This window comes from Sceloporus occidentalis, unplaced genomic scaffold (assembly GCF_023333645.1).
Source record: "Sceloporus occidentalis isolate IW3139 unplaced genomic scaffold, rSceOcc1.0.p SCAF_10, whole genome shotgun sequence".
Taxonomy (NCBI): domain Eukaryota; kingdom Metazoa; phylum Chordata; class Lepidosauria; order Squamata; family Phrynosomatidae; genus Sceloporus; species Sceloporus occidentalis.
Genome location: NW_028316990.1, coordinates 7,630,721 through 7,650,529, shown reverse-complemented (window position 1 = coordinate 7,650,529; position 19,809 = coordinate 7,630,721). Strand labels below are relative to the sequence as shown.

At 43.9% G+C, this 19,809-nt stretch overlaps 1 protein-coding gene across 4 annotated transcripts in view; it reads left to right on the top strand.

Annotated features, from left to right (window-relative positions):
- LOC149305788 (uncharacterized protein KIAA0513-like) overlaps positions 1-19,809 on the top strand; it is a 52,769-nt gene that overhangs the window by 15,145 nt on the left and 17,815 nt on the right. For 3 of the 4 annotated variants that reach the window (XM_089539664.1, XM_089539661.1, XM_089539663.1), the window contains exons 2-4: positions 10,706-11,227; positions 17,000-17,099; positions 19,646-19,719. In XM_089539664.1, coding sequence (XP_089395790.1) covers positions 10,875-11,227; positions 17,000-17,099; positions 19,646-19,719 — 527 coding nt within the window. In that variant the 5' untranslated portion in view covers positions 10,706-10,874. Of the gene's footprint in view, positions 1-1,012; positions 1,228-10,705; positions 11,228-16,999; positions 17,100-19,645; positions 19,720-19,809 lie in introns of those variants that run through there. The other variant, XM_089539662.1, reaches the window with a different exon arrangement.

Genomic DNA, 19,809 nt, shown 5'->3' with positions numbered 1-19,809 from the left:
CCAAGATCAGGCAGCATCTGGGGCCTTTAGGGTATTTAGACCAGCTTTGTTGCAGTTTAGATTTCATTTTTGAAAAAGAGATTTGCTTCACTGCTTTGCAATGAAGTGACAGTGTGCATGGCAGAGAAATGGACTTACAACATCACAAGCTACTGTATATACGCGACTATAAGTCGACCTCATGTATAAGTCGAGGGCGGATTTGGGGGACAAAATTATGGACTTTGATATGACCCTTGGACAAGTCGATGGTAAAATGTACGGACATGCAACAAAGGATCTAAACGATGGAGCAAAAGAAAACAAAGCCAAAGAGCCTACAGAGTTATGGCAGGCTTAACTGTTTGTGTTCACAGTAAAGGTTGGATGAATGAGAGAGTAGAAGAGGGTCAGTGCTTCCAGGGCAGATTTTACTCTTGCCTTTCACCAGGGGATAGTTCATTTTTAAATAAGAGTTAATAAGTTGGATGAGTTGACTCAGATTTTTTGGGGTCAATTTTTTGACTGAGATTTCTAGACTTATAGATGAGTATATACAGTAACTTTAGTTTTTTGTGGGTTTCTTGGGCTAAGTGGTGGCCATGTTCTAGAAGAGTTTATTCCTGACATTGCGCCAGCATCTGTCAATATTCTCCAAAGATGCCATCCACAGATGCCGGCGAAACGTCAGGAATAAACTCTTCTAGAACATGGACACTTAGCCCAAGAAATCCATAAAAAACTATGGATGCCGGCCATGAAAGCCTTCGACTTCACATATACAGTAACTGTTTTTGGAGCAAACTCTGGGAATGCATCTAGAAAGAAAGAAAGAAAGAAAGAAAGAAAGTAAATAAGTTTGGAGGGAGAGTAGCCCCATGGATCTTCCATCCAGAGAGGAGCTGGGTGGAAGGAACCCATTTTTTGAGCAAAGTCAATGCATTTGCCATGCACACTTGGCTTGTTGGCATCTTTGGGGTGCGAGGGAGGTTGAAAGCAGCTGGTTGAAGGCACCAGAAGGAGGGCTGGCGTGGGTGAAATGAGGCTCACGGGGACCGTGACGCATGCCATGCTCCAGCAGTGGATGGATAATGATGATGCGATGATGAGGAGCATTCGCATTTTTGCAGCAAGCTGGCATGAAATTCTGCCTTGTCTTAGCTGCGATCAGAAAGCCTTTCCACTCTTCTCCTTTGCGTGACTTTTCTCAGCTCATCTCTGCTGAAGGCGAAGGAGGCGAAAGGACAGGTAATCTCTTTTGCCTTAGCCGTGTGCAGCTGTCCCACAGTGTCATCGGTGCGCTCTGCGTTTTGCGTTTATTGTTTCTTGCAAAGAAATGTGGTGGAAGCTTAATTCCCTACAGACGTTTTGGGTATGCTTTGGGCTTCCCCAATTTGCATGGGTGCCAGAGATCTAAGAGATATTTATTGTGAGTTGTGTGTTTCCTGCTTTCGTGATGGAAAGCGAATGGAGCCGAAGATAGATAACTTTTTCTCATTCCTGCGATGCTGACTGTGCAAAGTCTGTTGACAGGCTTAATCCTCTCCTTGCGAACCGAGACGTTGTTTGCAGGTGCCTCTTGCATTCCTTATTGCTGTCATTTCAGTGCTTAAAGAACTGGGATTATAGCACAAATGAAGGCGGTGATCTCTTCCAACGCCCTTCTTTTATGTAAATAAAATTATACTGAAAATGAAGCAAGGAATGTGTAGATGTTTTTCTCCAGGCGTGTAGCTACAGAGGGGGAAAATGAGGTTAAAAATCAGATTAAAATTCCCTAAACGGTAGGAATTCAACCACTCATGGACATTTCCCTTCTGTCCCCAAATTTCTAATATTGCAGAGAATGAAACATTGAAAATCATTCCTGTTTAGAAGTCTTCTATTTGCTGTGTTTGCATTCCCCAGTAACTTTGCTTCTTCCTTTTCTTTGGATGCTTAAGCTGTATTTCTATCTGCTCAGAGTTTTATATTACAGTGGACCTTTGGTATCTGCTGAGGTTTGTTTCCAGGAGCCCCCATGGATACCAAAATGCATGGATGCTCAATTCCTATTGTATGCAATGGAGTATTTTTATTATCATCATTATTATTGTCATTACAGTGGGGCCTTTTTATCTGCTGGGGTTTGTTTCCAGGAGCCCCCATGGATACCAAAATCCGGGGATGCTCAAATCCCATTATATACAGTGGCGTCGTAAACTGGTATCTGTTATATAAAATGGCAAAATCAAGGTTTGCGTTTCAGAATATATTCACGCTGTGAATGGTGGAATCCATGAGTAAAGAATCTGTGGCTTCACAGAGCTGACTGTAGTGCAATGATAAAATAAATGGGAACTCAAGGGATATATAATTTTGGGGGAAGAATCCAAGAGCAATACACTATCAAATAATGGAAGCTGACAACTATAAATGACTAAAATATTTGTTGTTGTTGTGTACCTTCAAGTTGTTTCTGACTTATGGCAACCCTAAGATGAACCAGTCTGGTGTAATGGTTTGAGCGTTGGACTATGAACCTGGAGACCACTGTTCAAATTCCTGCTTGGACATGGAAACCCTCTGGGTAATCTTAGAGGAGTCACACACTCTCAGCCCCAGACAACCCCATGATAAGTTCACCTTAGAGTCACCATAAGTCAGAAATGACTTGAAGGCCCACAACAGCAAATTCCACCTTCTAATATCATAGCAATTGCTCCCAAGGAGACATTTTTATGCCCCCTGCTCAGTCATGGGAACCCATTGGGTAACTTTGGGCAAGTCACACTCTCTCAGCCTCAGAGGAGGTCAATGGCAAACCTCTTGGAAGGAATTTGCCAAGAAAACCCCAGGATAGGTTCACTTTAGGGTCCCCATAAATCAAAATTGACTCGAAGGAACACAATAACAACAACAAGATGAACCTATCATGGTTTTTTTTGGGGAGGCTGAGATTGTGTGACTAACCCAAAGTCACGCATTGAGTTTCCATAGCCAAGCAGGGAATTGAACCCTGGGCTCCAGAGTCATTGTCCAACATTCAAACCACTATGCTATTCACTGACTCAAATACAAGGCGATAAAACAATATAAAACCAAAACACCCAAAGCTTCAGAAAACGAGAAAGTTTTCAGTGGAGATTTAAAAACAGCAAGGGACGGAGGTTGGAGAATTGGTCTTGTCTTGATAAATGCAGGTTTTCTATGTCTTCCGCAAATAAATTGCTAGATTTGTCTCTCTGCAGGTTGAGGGAAGTCTTGAAAAGCTGAGCTTGTCAGGAGAAATAGCAGGGTTCCTTGCCTGGCAGAAGCATCTGCTGCTCTGTGCCTTTTTCTGATGCTGCATTTGCATGGAAGGGTGCAATTATTTTGTAATGAGGACAGGAGGCAAAAAGAAAGGACCTGCCATGCAAAGGGAGGAGAGGAAAGCTGGAGTCATTGTGTCCAGCTGGGAAAATAACAGACCATGTTTGACTTGGGCAAGGAATGGTTTTGTCTTTTCAGTTCAGCAAGCTGACTGGGAGGCTGAAAAGAATGTGTGCAAGAGAGCGTGCGCACATATCCTGCGCTGTTACTGATGGTGGGTCAAAAACCAAGCATGTTGTAAATCAAGAGCATGGTGTAATGGTTTGAGTGTTAGGATACTGGGAGACCAGGGTTCAGCCATGGAGACCCACTGGGTAACTTTGGGCAAGGCACACTCTCTCAGCTTCAGTGGAAGGGCAAAGACCAACTACCTCTGAACAACTATTGCCAAGAAAACCCTGCAGTAGGTTTACCGTAAGTTGGAAACATCTTGAAGGCACACAACACAGACAGGCAAGCAGGTGGTTTAAACATAATCCTCACTGTTTGCATCTTCATGTTAAGCTTTGTGGAAAGGACTTGCCTGCACAACGGTCCTGCAGTGCAAGCCCTGTTGTTGTTGTTGTTGTTGTTGTTGTTGTGTGCCTTCAAGTCGTTTCCGACTTATGGCAACCCTAAGGCGAAGCTATTATGGGGTCTTCTTGGCAAGATTTGTTCAGAGGAGGTTTGTCATTGCCTTCCTCTGAGGGTGAGCACATGTCACTTGCCCATGGTCACCCAGTAGATATCATGACCAAGCGAGGAATCGAACCCTGGTCTCCAGATTTGTTTGGTTTGTTATCAGTGGGTTTCATAGCCAAGCTGGAAGCTGAACCCATGTCTCCAGAGTCCTAGCCCAAAACCCAAACCACTACCCCATGCTGGCTCTCAGTATGAATCCTATAATGCTCCTTTGTACAAATCAGTCTTGCCGTCTTGCAGTGGTAAGACCTGAACCCAGGATACTTGGAGCAGACGGTGCATTCCTCACCTTGGCTGCATCACTTTTCATTCCATTTATATTAGATGAATTGTTTTATTTTTAAAAACCCTTCTCAGAACACTTGGCACCCATCTATATCCAGCATCGTCTGACAGTAGACTGTGAACCCAAGGAGCTAAAGTTAGAAACCTTCCGAGCCAGTTTCCCCTAATGAACTGCAGGATGTAATAGGGCTGATAAAATGTATAATGTGGATTATTTTGGGATGCTTTCTCTTGGTGAAGTTTGCCGGTCATGAGTCAGCCAGACAGTCAGCTGGAGACAGTTCTTGCAATGCGGGCCGGTCCCTTTGCCCAGGTGTCCTTGCAGGTTTCGGCACCGCAATTGTACAAATTGCATCCTCAGCCTGGTCCTAATGATGATGACTTTGCTCCTGCTTGGCATTTCTCTCTTGGAAAGACAAAATTCAAAATGCGCAACAGAGATCTGAAGTACATGTTATGAAGAAAGAAGAATGGTTTAAACTGCAGGTTTTATAATCCCCCAGACCTCCCTTTTACCTATTCCTCTTCTGGCTTTCGGTGCCATAATTTCAGCAGCGGAGCCATAGGCTACTATTGACTCTGATCCTGGAAGTTCACAGGCTTGTTGCTGTTGTTGTATGCCTTAAGGTGAACGTGTCACTGGTTTTCATGGGCATGTCACACCTTCTCAGCCTTACAGGAAGGCAAGAACAAACCTACCCCTGAAGAAATACAGTGGGCCCTTGGTATCTGCTGGGATTTGATTCCAGAACCCCCTGTGAATACCAAAATCCATGGATGTTCAAGTCCCATTAAATATGGTGGCAGAGTAAAATGGTGTCCCTTATATCATTCAAATAAGGGTTTAAATCAGAAAAATCGAGTTGATTTTCACACGACTTAGTTAAAGTGGTGTTAGCCCAAACGGAAAGTAGACGCAAAATAGATAAAAGCCACTCCTTTTTACTTTCGGAAAATCCCAAAGTTAAAAAAGAGTGGCTTTTGTCTACTTTCCGTTCAGGTTAACATCACTTTAACAACGTGTGTAAAAATCAACCCACTTTTGCAGGTATTTTCCAGCTTTTAAATCCCGTTTTGGCATGGGATTTCCCCGCTGTGATAAACTCCGTAGCCTACGGAAGCATACACTACTACATCTTTAGCTCAGTTAGTCTTGAAGGTGCTACAAGATCCCTTTGCAGACTAATATTCCAGTCTCTGAGTTTTACCCCTTGGATAAACCGTAGGAGAAGCTTGCCATAAGTCTGAATCAATCTGAAGGCGTATGACAACAAAAGCAAAGAAGAAGCAGTTTCTCTAAATATTCCTGGTCCCCTTACAAACAATTCTAACTTGACCCCGCAAGTGATCAATTGACGGACACTGGGCAAAGGTTTTCTTTTCTCTCTCTTTAAACCTCGGGTGCTTGTCGCTTCCAGTAGATGATAAAGCCTGTGTGTTTTGCTTTTACGCTTTGAAAGGCAGTCTCCCCGTTCCGTGCTTTGCTCATGGCTTATCAGCTTCCTAGGACAAAGTGTGTTTTCTCCAACTGCCAGCTCCCTCGGGCAAGGAATGCCCTTATGCGTCTCCAGAGTCCTAAACATGGCATTCGGATGTAAGGACAATTCTGCCAGGCGACGCGGCACCACTGTGTCATGCGTTCAGCTTCCTACTCAGAACTCTGGAAAAGCTGGGCACAGCTTATCTCAGATTAAGATGCCGCATCTACACAGGCAGAATGAATGCAGTTTGACACTGCTTTAATTGTCGTGGCTCAATGCTGTGGAATTCTGGAATTTGTACTTTGGGGAGATATTAAGGGGCTATACAGATTGCCCCTTTAGGTTTTTGCCTGCTGATGGAAAGGCAGCAAGCAGTGCTAGCTTCCACGGGGAAGGAATTTCAGAGCCTGGATGTTTTGGGTTTCAGCTTCCATGACTCCTGACTGTTGGCCAAGTTGGCTGGGGCTTCTGGGATCTGAAGCCCAAAACAAATGAAGGACCAAAAGTTGGGAATCACTGGTCTTGGGCTTTGTAGGCCATTGCCAGCCCCTTTCATTGTGCCGTAAAACACACCAGCAGCCATTTGAGCTGTTGTAGCATCAAGGTGCTCCTTGTAATTTATGGCAGAATTCAGAATTTTGGTATATGCATGTTGTATAGCACACAAACAAGCCGCACTTTACTTTGTTGTTTTTAAAAAAGGTTTATTGAATTCCTTTATTAATCCCCGGAAGTCTTCATAAAGCTTGTGTTTCTGCTGTATTGGCACTCTGCTTAACTCTGTGCCAGATCCTTCTGGAGTTGGGTCAGCAAGTTTGCAAATCCTCATTACTGAAGTTGATGCCGAAGGAGGCGCTGAGTAATTTTTATGTCGTGGCTGACTTAGGAAACCCTCTTAGGGATAGCCTTTCTTTTTCTTTGAGTTACGACGATGCAGTTTCTTTTCCACCCATCAAAAAGGTGCATTATAGGACAGGGACACCACTCCATTTGCATCTGGCCTTCCCAAAAAACTTTCAAAACATTGGGGTTGTTCCCACTGGGCATTTAATCCAAATTGCGAATCGAGTGTGCTCCGGATTGAGAATTTGATTCACCGGGATCATTGTTCCCACTGCAAACTTGAAAACGTACTTTATTCATTTGGGCTCTCCACCCTCCATGAGATAAGCTTTTGGAGAACTTGGAATAAGCTTGGTTCTGTTCCTTTTTTGGACCACAGCTTCAGCGGCCATGCTGCCCGGATGAACACGGGAGTTACAGCCCAAAAAAGGTGACTCTTCCAAGCTCTGCGTGCCTTGCTAACTATCTGAAATGTCCGCTGGCTAATTTGATGTCAGGTCTTTGGCGCTCTCAGCTCCGGTTTTGCAATCAGTTGGCAAAGCCTGCGGGGTCCAAATGACATTTATCTCCATGCCTCTCTGCCTGTTTAATTGTTTCAGGGCTTCCGCTGTTGACAGCTGTCCTCCAGCTGCCATTTTAGAAGCTGCTGTTAAGGAGAAGGTGGGCTGGCTGCTGGAATGGAGATCTTTCTGTGTGCACGCACATGTATTTTCATGGCTTTGCCGCCTTGGACTAAAGATATACTTGAAGGCCATTTGCTGGAAGAATGTGCACATTTCCTGGCGTTGTTAGAACTTTCTGTTTCATTCTGGGAGACGATGCAGTTTTGGAAAGCAGACGTGCCCAAGGATTGTTTTATTTCAGCTCCATAGCAGGAGGCTGGCATTTTTGTGTGCAGATTGAAGAAAAGAGATGCATCACTATCATTATTGCAACTCTTATTTTTATTTATATAAAGTCTACCTTTTCCCCATCACGGCAGCTTACAAAAGTTAAAACAGATGCAGCTAACTGGCCCAGGAAGTGTAATAGGCAAATAGGCATGCTGTTTTTAGCATGTGTTTTAATTGCGGTGTTTTTGTGCACCTTCGAGTTGTTTCTGACTTACAATGACCCCATCACGATGTTTTCTTGGCAAGATTTGTTCAGAGGGAGGACTTGAAGGCTGAGAGAATATAGCTGCACAATGCAGGTTTCCATGACTGAACAGGGATTCGAACTCTGATCTCCAGAGCCTTATTCCAGCTCTCCAACCACTACATCACGCTGACTGTTATAGTTGTAGTGCTATGATTCCACTTTAACTACTATTGAATTCTTGACTCTGTAATTTAAGGTGGCACTAGAGCTCTCTGGCTGAAAATTCTAGTTTTTAGATTCTTTCTAAACTTTAAATCCCAAGATCCCATAGAATGGTGCCATGGCAATGAAAGTGGAATCGTAGTGCTATAACGGTGGAGTGTGAAAGGGCCCATAGTCCAACACTGAAACCACTATGTTGCTGGTTTCCAGGCATCTAGGTGTTTCAGACTTGAGCTCCCAGAAGACCTTGTTGGCTTGGCCAACACTCAAGAATTCTGGGAACTGTAGTCCAAAATCCATTGGGATCCATAGCATTATATCATTGTTGGCTGTAAGGTTCCCCACCTTTGTGTTCAGAGAATGTGTGATATGGAAAACCTTTGCAGTACTCTGGACAGCTCCCTCAGCTTGTTTTTGTACTATTTCTCCCGCATGTAAGAAAGCATGCAGGAACAGGTGATGCTTAAAAGAATATACAGTGGTACCCCGGGTTACGAAAGTAATTCGTTCCGCCGCCGCTTTCGTAACCCGGAAACTTTCGCTAGCCGAAATGCCCTTAGGCGCTAATAGCGAAAGCCGCGATTTCATGTGAAATCGCGCCGAAAAGCACCAAATTTTTTTTCGTAACCCGGAATAACCTTCGTAACCCGGAAACATTTAATTACATGGATTTTTTTCGTAACCCGGAAATTTCGTAAGGCGGCGCATTCGTATCCCGGGGTACCACTGTATAACATTCCTTCAGGGTTAGAAGAAGGTGCAGTCAAGCTAAAGGGAAGCCTGATCCTTTGCTGGCCCTTTGCTTCACTGAGCTCTGGCCGCTGTCTGTATGGATTTTAGAAAACCTCCCAAAGATGAACCAGAGGTGTTTGAAGTAATTTATGGTGTTATATCATGGATGGCTTTAAGGTTGGTGATGGGTGCAGAAGAATAAAGAAATTCATGGCGGTATATCAGGAGAGGCGACCAATGGTTACAGCAAAAGGAATGATGAATGGAGAAAGTGAGGAGAAACCATAGATCAATAGCAGATAGTATTTGAGTTGCATGCAGAAGCATCAGGTTTAATCCTGGCAGGTGCCTTAGATGTCAGGACCATTCTTCCCAGCCTTGCATTGAATCACAATGCTCTACTCTGAAATAAACTACTATCACACCATTTTAACTGCCATGGCTCCATCCTATGGGATCCTAGGATCTGCAGTTTGTTGTGGCACCAGAGCTCCCCAATAGAGAAGGCTAAATATCTCACAAAATTACACATCCCAGAACTCCATAGCATTGAGCCATGGTCATTAAAGCGGTGTCAGATTGCATTGTTTCTACAGTGCAGTTCAGGGCAGACTAGACCAATGTCTTTCATCCCCAATGAATGGTCATGCTGATGTGTTGCAGCCCAACACATCTGCAAGACACTGACTTGGAGAAGCATGACATAAACAGAAGAAGTCTAGGTGGACAAATTGACCTGGTACAAAGCAACTTTTAGGGTGTATTCATGGGTGCTGTGAGCATTGGAAGCTGGATGTTTTAATTTTAGAATCCAGCATGGTCTCTGCTGTACCATCTTGGCTTGCCCCCTGAATTGCATTTCTCCAGCGGTTTAAACTCTGCTCAAAGAGCCATCTTCAGCCACGGCATTTGAAAAAATTATGATGGATAGCTGCACACAAAAAGATATTGAGCTTAGAAGCACTTCAAAGCTCAGCCTTCTGAACTCTTAATGCTGGAAAGTCTGTGCAGGACCTCTGAGCCTGCAAAGTTTCCACTGGGTTGAAACGTCTCCAAAGGTCTCCCTATTGATCGAGAGAGATTGAGACAGTGGGATCTTATGAGAAAGAAGCAAGGCTTTGCAAGCCACAGCCAAAGGGAAAAGCGGCATTTTAGTTTGCATAACATCGTTTTGGAGGGATGCATTTTTAAAAAGTCCAAATATATATATAGCTGTACTTGCCCTCTTAAAAATATATATATCTAAATAATGCATGTAAGTGGCAGAATGACTTCTAATCAAAAAAGGAACCTATCTGAAGGAAGAGGGAGACAGTGTGGTGTAGTGGTTTGAATATGAGACCAGGATTCAAATTCCCACTCAAGCATGGAAACCCACTAGGTGGACTTGAGCAAGTCATAGTTGGAGGCATCAAATGCAAACCCCTTTGGAAGAAGTTTTGTCAAGAGACGATTTGCCATAAATTGGAGTCAAGTTGAAGGCATATAGCAAGAAAAATCTTACATACGTTGCTTCTAAGTACCCCATAAATTATGGGTGGACAAGTGTAGGGGAGAAGTTGGGAGCCGTTTTCCTATCTCCATAGCCATCTGTGTACCACACCAATCCCTCCGCATGAAACCAGAAAACAGATTTTAATGTACCCAATGTTGTGGGGCAATCCCATATTGTACTCTAGAAGAGAATCACTCCTCTTGGGAACTTGCAGGAGCAACAGTTTGTATTGTTTCCCCACATTGGGCAAGGATAGGGACCACAAAATCTATTTGGGCCACACAATTCCCACACTTGGCTGTTGTGATGCGGCTGCATCGAACACATGGGTTTTGTCAGCCTCCAGAGAGAAATTTCCATCTGTGTTAAATTTAGCTCATAATTTAATGGTTTTCACTCAGTGGCTGGTGGCCCTTTTTCTGGTCTTTGGGGAAAACCCAGTCTCCCGAAGTCTTGCAATTAAGAGCAGCTCCCATCCCTGAAAAGATATAATACTAAATCTTAAGTAATTATAACAGTTTTGGTCTGCATTGTTTGTTTGTTTTCCCTCCTCCAGATGCTTTGAAATAGACTTGGCCAAAAAGGGATGTTTTGCAAGTAGCTGGATTGCTCCTAGGTGCCATTTTTGTCGTTCCCTTCCAAATGGCTTCCAGGTTTCTCCATTAGGCAAATTCTGAACCTAAACCTGCAGTCCATGGTGTTTGTCCCACACATTTCCTTGCATCATGGAGGCCATTGACGTCCCAGTGGGGAACCTCATTGACTTTGACTCCGAGCCTTCCACCACCACCACCTCCGAATCCATCCCTACTGCCTCCCCAGCCACCAACGGCAGTGGATTGCTGGACCACCTGAAGGACAATGTAGCCACCGTAGCCGAGGAGAGTGATGCCACAGAATCGGCGGACAGTGAGAACGACACGACGGACTCGCCCACCCATCACAGCTGGAATAACCATCGCCGCTCTTCCTCGGAGTCCTACTCCTCCAACCAGAGCACTGAATCTGCCAAGGATGAGGCCACAGTGGAACAGCGGGAGTTCATTCGGCAATATGTGGAGAAGCTCTTTACAAGCGGGTGAGTGTTTTGACTAATCCAATGTGGCAACTTTCTGTGTGCTGGTGCATATGGGGGGACCCTACCAACTTCCTTTCAGCATACTAATGCTTCCCATAGCTAATCTCTTGAGTATTGTTAGTGTGTGTGTGTGAGAGAGAGAGGAATTTCAAAGATCATCCAATCCAACCCCCAGTTAATTCTGGAAGCCCACCTTGGTGTCTCTCCTGATATACAGTTGGTTCTCCACATCCATTGATTCCTTTCCCACAGATTCAAGCATCCACAGATTGAAAAATATTCCAAATAGTATAAATTCCAAAAAGCAAACCTTGATTTTATATAAAAGACACCATTTTATAAGGCCATTGTATTTAATGGGACTTGAACATCCACAGATTTTGGTATCCAAGGTGGGCACTGGAACCAAACCCCAGCAGATACCAAGGGCCCACTGTATTTGTTGGTATCTCCCATTCAAGTACTAACCAGGGCTGACCCTCTTTAGCTTCTAAGATCAGATGGGATCTGGTGCCTTTAGGGTATTTAGGCACTGGATTATGAGGATCCCCATGAAATTACAAACCCCAGGATTCTATGGCAATTAAAGTGGGATCAAAGTGGCATAATGGTGTAATGTGAAAGAGACATCAAAGTCTGGACATGGACTCCTTTGACTACATCTCCCAGAATTTTTGCCCATACTGCATGGGGGGATTTTTGGAGATGCAGTCACCCAAAAGTGACTTTTCTAAACTCCAGGCTTTTCTCCCTGAGTTTGGAAGAAATCCCCATCCGTGTCTCACTGCTGTCATTTTGAATCAAAAGGCTGAACTGTTTGGCTGCACCTTCAGCGCGTTGTCTCCGTGTGCAGCTCTCTCTCTGCTGGGGATGCCTGGAACGGCACGTCCCTTGCTTCCAGGTCGCTCATGATGCGTTCCTGTTTCTCGCTCTCCCCTGTTCAGGTGGAGGCTGCTGAAGCCATTTGCAGAGAGAGCTCCAATGCTTTTAAATTTTAATACATTGAAATGGGTTAGGTCTGAGTTTTGGGGAGACAGGGCATTCACAAATAAAAGTACAACATTGTGGCACAGCTGGGGTGGGGGAGACAGAATGGGCACTTTTCGCATCAATCATTTCTCCCTTCTTCGGTCACTGCTGGCTCCTCGGTTTGCAATTTCCAACATTGTTTTGCAGGAGCTGATTATATTTTTTTATCTTGGAGGGGTGGAAGAATATTCCTCATCCTCCGCGTGCTACAAGCCATATGTCACTGCCTCCCCCCCACCCAGCAGCCATGCATTTGTTTTAATCTTACTTTGCCTTCTCTGCATCACCTACATACAAAAGATATAATCCAGTGTAATGGAGGTGCCAAGATTATAGGACTCCTCTGTTTGGTTCTGAGTGGTCCACCAACAGTGCTAGCTTTTGCCCTAGAGGTGTTTGGCATTTTCCCTTAATCCTATTTTGATGCCACATCCTTTTTGTCCTTGTTTACAAAGGAGAGCACAAGGCAGATCCTTTAAAATAGCAGAATAACATCACGGAACCAGTACAGTATAGCAAGCAACCAATGAATTAAATTAGAAAGGTAAGCAAGGTACAGTCAACCCTCCATGGATTCTTTATTCATGCATTCAACCATCCACACTTTGAAAATATTCCAAAATATTGAAAATATTCCAAAAATATAGAAATCTCAGTAAGCAAACCTCAATCTTGCTATTTTATCTAAGGGATACCATTTTACTACACCATTGTATTTAATGGGACTTGAGCATCCACACATTTTGGCATCCATGGGGGGGTGTCCTTTAACCAAACCCCAGTGGATACCAAGGGTCCACTGTATAAGATTTTTGGCGATTGATGTTAGTTTGATAAGACAGTGTTTCCTTTTTGATACAAATACATGTGTGAAGGAATAATTCATATTATGAAAAAGAACTGATATACGGATCTGTGAACCAGACAGGTGAAAAGGTACACTAATGATGTAAAGGAAACTGGTACCATTTACATCTTTAGTAATTATGTCTGATATTAATAAAGTTAAAAACAAAACAAAATAGAGCCACATGGCAATAAACTGTGCAAAGGGCCGGCAACACCAGTTCATATCTATCCCCAGAACAACCTTCTCCTCTAGTCACTGGTTTGATTCTGCAAGGCAATGCTTTATCGTTCTTCAGGAGCAAAAGCAATCCAGAGCTACTGAGTTGGGTGCCGTCCATAATCCTTTAATTTAATGCAGAAACGTGGCTCATTGCATCATGCATGGCTCGCCTAATGTGATTTGAAAAAGAAGAGACTTTTTTAAAGCTCTCCATGAAGGCGAGTCAGGGAGGAGACTCAAGGGTTTATAAGCCAGGAAAGGATTTGCTGGATTTTGCAATACAGTTTTTGGCTCCCGGGGAAAAAAGTGGTAGCATCCTCATGGAAGGTCTCAAAATGAAGGCAATTTTGTTGATCCAGGAGTAGGTCTTTCGACTGGTGGCTCTTGCCCACTCAAGACCAGACAGGGACGTAGCCAAGGGGGTTCTTGGGGTCCGGACCCCCCCTTCCGTTAGAAAAATGAATGGTGTGTGCTGCCGCGCCGCCGCACCCAAGCCCCATTATAATGGTGGCACTTAGTCTGGACCCCCCCCTTCCCAAAATCCTGGCTATGTCCCTGTACCAGATCACTCCCAAATACTTTGAATTATGAGAAGGATAGCTCATAATCATACACCGTTGCTGAGAAAATTTCCATTTCCACTCTGAGGTTTGTGAGGATTGCAACTAAACTTGGAGGGACATTTTGCGGGGAGATAATAGCAGATTGTGTCATTGTCCCAGCTAGTCATAAAGTCTTGGGGCTTGTACCTGGCTCTGCTACACCAATGAATGTCACATAATCTCCATTTTAGCCCCGTTTGCTGCTTGACTTTCTTACAGAGTCCCACAGATTTGGAGTGTTTGCTTCTTAATCCCTACCATTTCAGCTGGAGGGAGACATACAAATCTATGCAAGGCACAGTAAGCACAACAACAGAGTCCAAGAGATGCTGGAGTTGGCAACGGATGTCGTTGTCCCTTCGAACCAAAAATCTAGGGCAGGGGTAGGCAACCTGCAGCCCGCGGGCCGGATGCGGCCCAGCAAGGCCTTGGGACCAGCCCCAGCCCGGTCCTGCCACCAATTGCCACCGGAGCCTTTGGCCTCTCGTGTGAGGGTGTGGGGCCTTTGGCCTATCAGGAGGAGGCGGGCAAGGGGGGCAATTGTCTATAGAAGCCTCCGAAACATGCATTTATATTAACATTTTTTAAAAAAACAGCAATTTTGTGTGTGTGTGTCCTACATTTTTTTAAAAAGTGTCCTCCATTTGAAAATTTTGTCCTGGTTTATTTATTTATTTGATGTTTCAAAAAAAAAAAAATTAATTATTTATTTTTTGGCTTCAGCCCCCCAGTTGTTTGAGGGACAGCAACCCGGCCCCCGGCTCAAAAAGGTTGCCTACTCCTGGTCTAGGGAGTTCAACCTCCAAACCTTGTTTTGTTACCATCACTTGGAGGAAACCAGCATGTTCCCCATTCAGCTGCGAGTCCCTGAACTGGGAGTTGACTATGGGGAACATGAAGTCACATTAGTATCCCTTAGTATAGTGTTTCCCAAACTTTGGTCCTCCAGATGTTTTGGACATCAGCTTGCAGAATTCCTGACTGTTGGCTAGGCTAGTTGGGTCCTCTGGGAGTTGAAGTCCCAAACATCTGGAGGACCAAAGTTTGGGAAACACTATCTTCACATGTAGAGCAAGAAGATCTACATGTTCAGATCAGTGTCACCTTGTTGATGATCAGGAACCCAGGATCATTATCTCCTTGGTGATCAGGAACCCAACTGGTCCGTGCCTATCTAGAATTAGGGAGCCAACATGGCAGAATGTTCCTGTTCTAGTTTCTCAACTTGTTTGGTCCTCTGGATGTTTTCTCAACCATTTCAGTCCTTTAGATGTTTTGGATGTCATCTCCTGAAAGCCCCAGCAAGCATCACAGATTCTGGGAGTTGGAAGTCCCAAACATCTGGTTGCAGACCACTGTTCAAGACAGCATCATCTGAGCTCCATTGGTTAGCAGCAGTCAAGTCGTCCTCTCTTACTGTCTGTTTCCACTTTTGCTAATGGAATATAATTGTGCAGCAGGGTCTTGAAAGAAAGGACCTTGTGGCCAGATCAGGAAATTATTAATATTATTTAATGGCAAGGTTTTGGGGATCCAGTGAACATGAGCGAGGCTGATCTGTGTTGAATCCTTCCTTCCTTCCTTCCTTCCTTCCTTCCTTCCTTCCTTCCTTCCTCCATCACAGAGAAACCCACCCACTCATTCCCCCCTCCTTGCGCTCTGCGAAAAGACATTTTCGTTGGCCATGTTCTTTACCTCCCTGGCTGAGTCATGCTTCACTTTTGACTTAATAATTGTTGCCCAGGGACATGGAGGCTGTGTCATCCCGACGCAGAACAAGAGGCTTCAGCGGCTGCGATCCAGCGGTGTTGGCTGCATTTGCTAGCATTTCTTTTCTCATTCCGTTAAATTGCGGTTTAGCAATTCTGCTCTGAGTCACCTTGACCCAAATTACCATTATTTAATGTCAGTGCAGTGACCGTGTGTGCATTCATGTGCGTGTGTAATTGTCAGTCTTTCCTCCTTGCTCTTCTTGGGCAGATCTAATAATTTTTATTGCGCCCTTCCTCCTTCAGATTTGATGAATGATTCAGGTTTCTTGAGGTGGCAACACTTTATGCTCCAGCTTCTTCTGCTACTAGGCTGGTTGTTGTGGTGGTAGACCCAACTTTCTTTTGGAACGATATGTTTTAAATGTTGCAAACAACATACAAGATTATGTCTCCTTTATCAGAAATGCTTGAGACCAGAAGTTTTTTGGGTTTTGGAGTGTCTTGTATTTTGGAATATTTGCATGTACATAATGAGATACTTTGGAGATGGGACCCAAGTCTAAACACAAAATTCATTTATGTTTTATATAACCTTATACACATAGCCTGCAGGTAATTTTATGTACAATATTGTAAAACAATTTTGTGCATGAAACAAAGTTTGTGTACATTGAACCATCAGAAAGCAAAGGTGTCACTATCCCAAAATGTGGACCATTTTGGATTTTGGAATATTTCGGATTTTGGAATTCTAGATAATGGAGACTCAACCTGTATGAACCATTTGTCAGTGCTCTGAAGTCGCATTAGATTTACTGTGATCAATATTTGGCTTATTAGCTAAGATTGGGGGTTGGAGGAAAAGGAGAAGGGGACTGAATATGGTAATATACATCTAAATTAAGGAATATTTATAATGGAAAAAATTAATTTTTTCAAAAATCAGCAAAGTTCAGGGAGAGGGAATGCATTCTAGTGATGGGGAAGGCCAATGGCAAATGGGATGGGGACCAAAAATATTAGCCATATTTAAGATTAAAGGTTTTTCTGCCAATGGTAAAGCTTTTGGAGAGGCATTTTGGCTTTTTAGAAAGGGGGAAATATCCAGACAAAAGCAGGGAAATCTCCAAACATTGATATCATGGATGGTATCACCATCTGGGAAAACCCAGAGGGCCTGATTCGGTCCCACGGCTTCAGGTTCCCCACCCCTCTGCTAAAAGAAATGTGAAGCTGACCGTTTCCATACTGGATATGGAATTCTGGGAGTTGTGGTCCCTGCAAAGTAAATTTCCCTTGCTCTGGCTCAGCTTTATGCACATAGGAGACTTTTTGGTGTGTTGTGCTTTTGTGATTCTAGAGAGGAGTTTGACCAAGAAGAAAAGTCCAAGTTCGGGGAGCTGTGCAGCGGGGAGAACTCCAAAGGCAGAGAATGGTTTGCCAGATACGTGAGTGCCCAGGTAAGGAGACGTTTGGGGTTGCAAATAGCAGGTTTGATGAGGATTGTGTTCTTTTGGGCACCCCCGGATTCTGGTGAAACTCTGCATGGGACCCGTGCCCTTTAAGTAGTCATCTTTCACAGAGGCCTGTTACAGACAGCCAAAATAAAGCTGCTTCAAGTCACAGTGGAGGTATGGTGTTTCAATGATGCATGCGTCCTAAGAGTCCAGAAGTCACACCAAAGCCACGCTCCAGACTGGAGTGTGGCTTTGGTGTGGCTTCTGGACTCTTAGGACGCATGCATCATTGAAACACCATAACTCCACTGTGACTCGAAGCAGCTTTATTTTGGCTGTCTGTAACAGGCCAGAGTGTGTTATTTATGAGACATCGGAACCCATCCACATGAACCAGGAATTCTCCTGTGTTACTGAGTTATGGTCTAGAAGACTGCAATCTCATCTGAGCCTGGAAAAGTTACTTTACTAATCCTGCTGAGCCTCTTCTTTGTCTCGTATGTTGCAAGAACCTATGCCAAACTGATCATATATGTTGAAGTTATCCTCTGCAAGCTTGGGGACTGGAGGCTTGTTTTTTTCTTGAATAAAGGCTGCAGTTCTGTAATTAGTAAATCTTGGCCTCATTCCCACTTACAAGTAATTCAGTGTGTGATCCGAATCAATTCAACATCGGAGCATGGTTCACACTACACTTCAATCACATTTTCTTGCTACAAAATAAAATAAAACAACCCACTTGTGGTTCATGTTCATGAATGAATCGATTCAAAATGGACCCGCTCCAGCCAGCCAGACGGCAAATTTAAATTGATTCCGATTTGCATCTGGTTCACACCTGCGCAGAATCGATTTATCCAAAAAGATGTGGAAAAAAATCAGTGTCAAAAAGACATGGGTTAAATGGTGTAGTGCATGGCCCCCCTCTCCGAATTGCTTCAGCAATTCAGTTCAAGCATGAACCAGGGTCATTTAAGCCAGTTCAAACTCACTTGTGATCCGGTTTAAAAGGTAGTGGGAATCAGGCCTTGGTGACCAGTCCAGAATTGTGCTTTTGCATGTGGTGCAACCTTGGAAGAAATACAACTTTGCCAACTTTGTGGACTCTTGGGTCTGCTGTGTAAACCACCTGGTTTACTACAGAGGGATAACAAGAACAGAGAAAACTGAGCGAGAGATAATTGATTTAACTCCATCTTCCCCTTGAGGATAGTGTAAACCATCATCATCTGACAGAATCATAGTATTCTATGGAATACTACGGAAAGTACCAGAAGGGCCATCTAGTTCTTCCTTTTGCCATGCAGAAACACACAGGTGAAGCATTCCCAAAAGACATCCCTCCAACCTCTGTTTAAAAATCTCCAAAGGAGGGTCCACTACCCTCTGAAGCAGCATACTCCACTGTCAAACAGCTATTAAATTCAGGATGTTTTTTCCTGCTATTTAGGTGGAATCTCTTTTTTTCCAACTTGAAACCATTGGTCCATGTTCTAATCTCTGGAGGAGCAGAAAACAAGCTTGCTCCGTCTTCTGCATGGCATTCCTTTAGCTAATTAAATATGGCTATTGTATAACCTCTCAATTTTCTCTTCTCCGAGCTGAACATACCCAGTGCATTAAGCAATTCCTCTGAAAGCTTGGTTTTCCAACCGTTGGACTGACTTCGCCATTCTCCTTTGGACATGTTCCAGCTTCGCAATATCCTTCTTGAACTGGGGTGCCCAAAACTGGATGCAGTATTCCAGATGATGTCCGATCAATGCAAAATGGAGCGTACTGTGATTTCTCTTAATCTGGAGGCTAGAAGTCTCTTGATGCCTAGAATTGCATTGACTTTTTATGACTGCTGCATCACATTGTTGACTCATGTTTAATTTATGTTCTCTTAAGACCCCCCCCGAGCACTGTTTCCCCATCAGATAAGCTTTGGAAAGTCTGACATTTGATCAGAGCTTGGAAAACTTTCTTTTGAGGAGAGGGGCAGTACGACAGCTTAGAAATTCGTGGCCAGTTCACATTCTTTGTTTGATTTATTTTGGGAAAGGAGGGAGCAAGTTACTAGTCCTCTTGACTAGCCATGCCTGCTGAGGGTTTCTGGGAGTTATAGGCCAAAAAAGAGATTTTTTCCCAAGCTCTGCTTCTATTAATTTCTGCATATCAGTATGCAAAGGGATCTTGTAGCACCGTTGAGACTAACTGTGCAAAAGAAGCTGTAGCATGAACTTTCGTAGACTTGCCCTACTTCCTCAGATGCGCTGGAAGCTTACACTACTAACTTCTTTCCCTCGGTTCATCTCAAAGGTGTTGCAAGATCCCTTTGCATACTGATATTCCATACTGGCACAGCCTGGTCTCTGAATTCATCCCTGCATAGTTTCATAAAAGGGCACCAACCCACTTCGTGCTTAGGATGTGTTCAGGGTCTGTTGGAAATCTGTTTCAGAGCAGCCTTCAAAACATAGTAATCCTGCCATCCATTTTACTGCTCAAGCAGAAAACCAGTGTTGGCCACCTAACCCTGTTTGCTCTTCGTGTTTCTTTTCCAGCGCTGCAATTCGAAGTGTGTCTCGGAGCAGACTTTCTATCGTCTGGTGCAGTCCTTCGCTGTGGTGCTCTTTGAGTGAGTTCGAGACTGTCATAATAGTAGCTAGAAAGTCTATATAATCGTTAGGAATTGTGCGGCTATTTGCTATTGATAGACTATCATTCC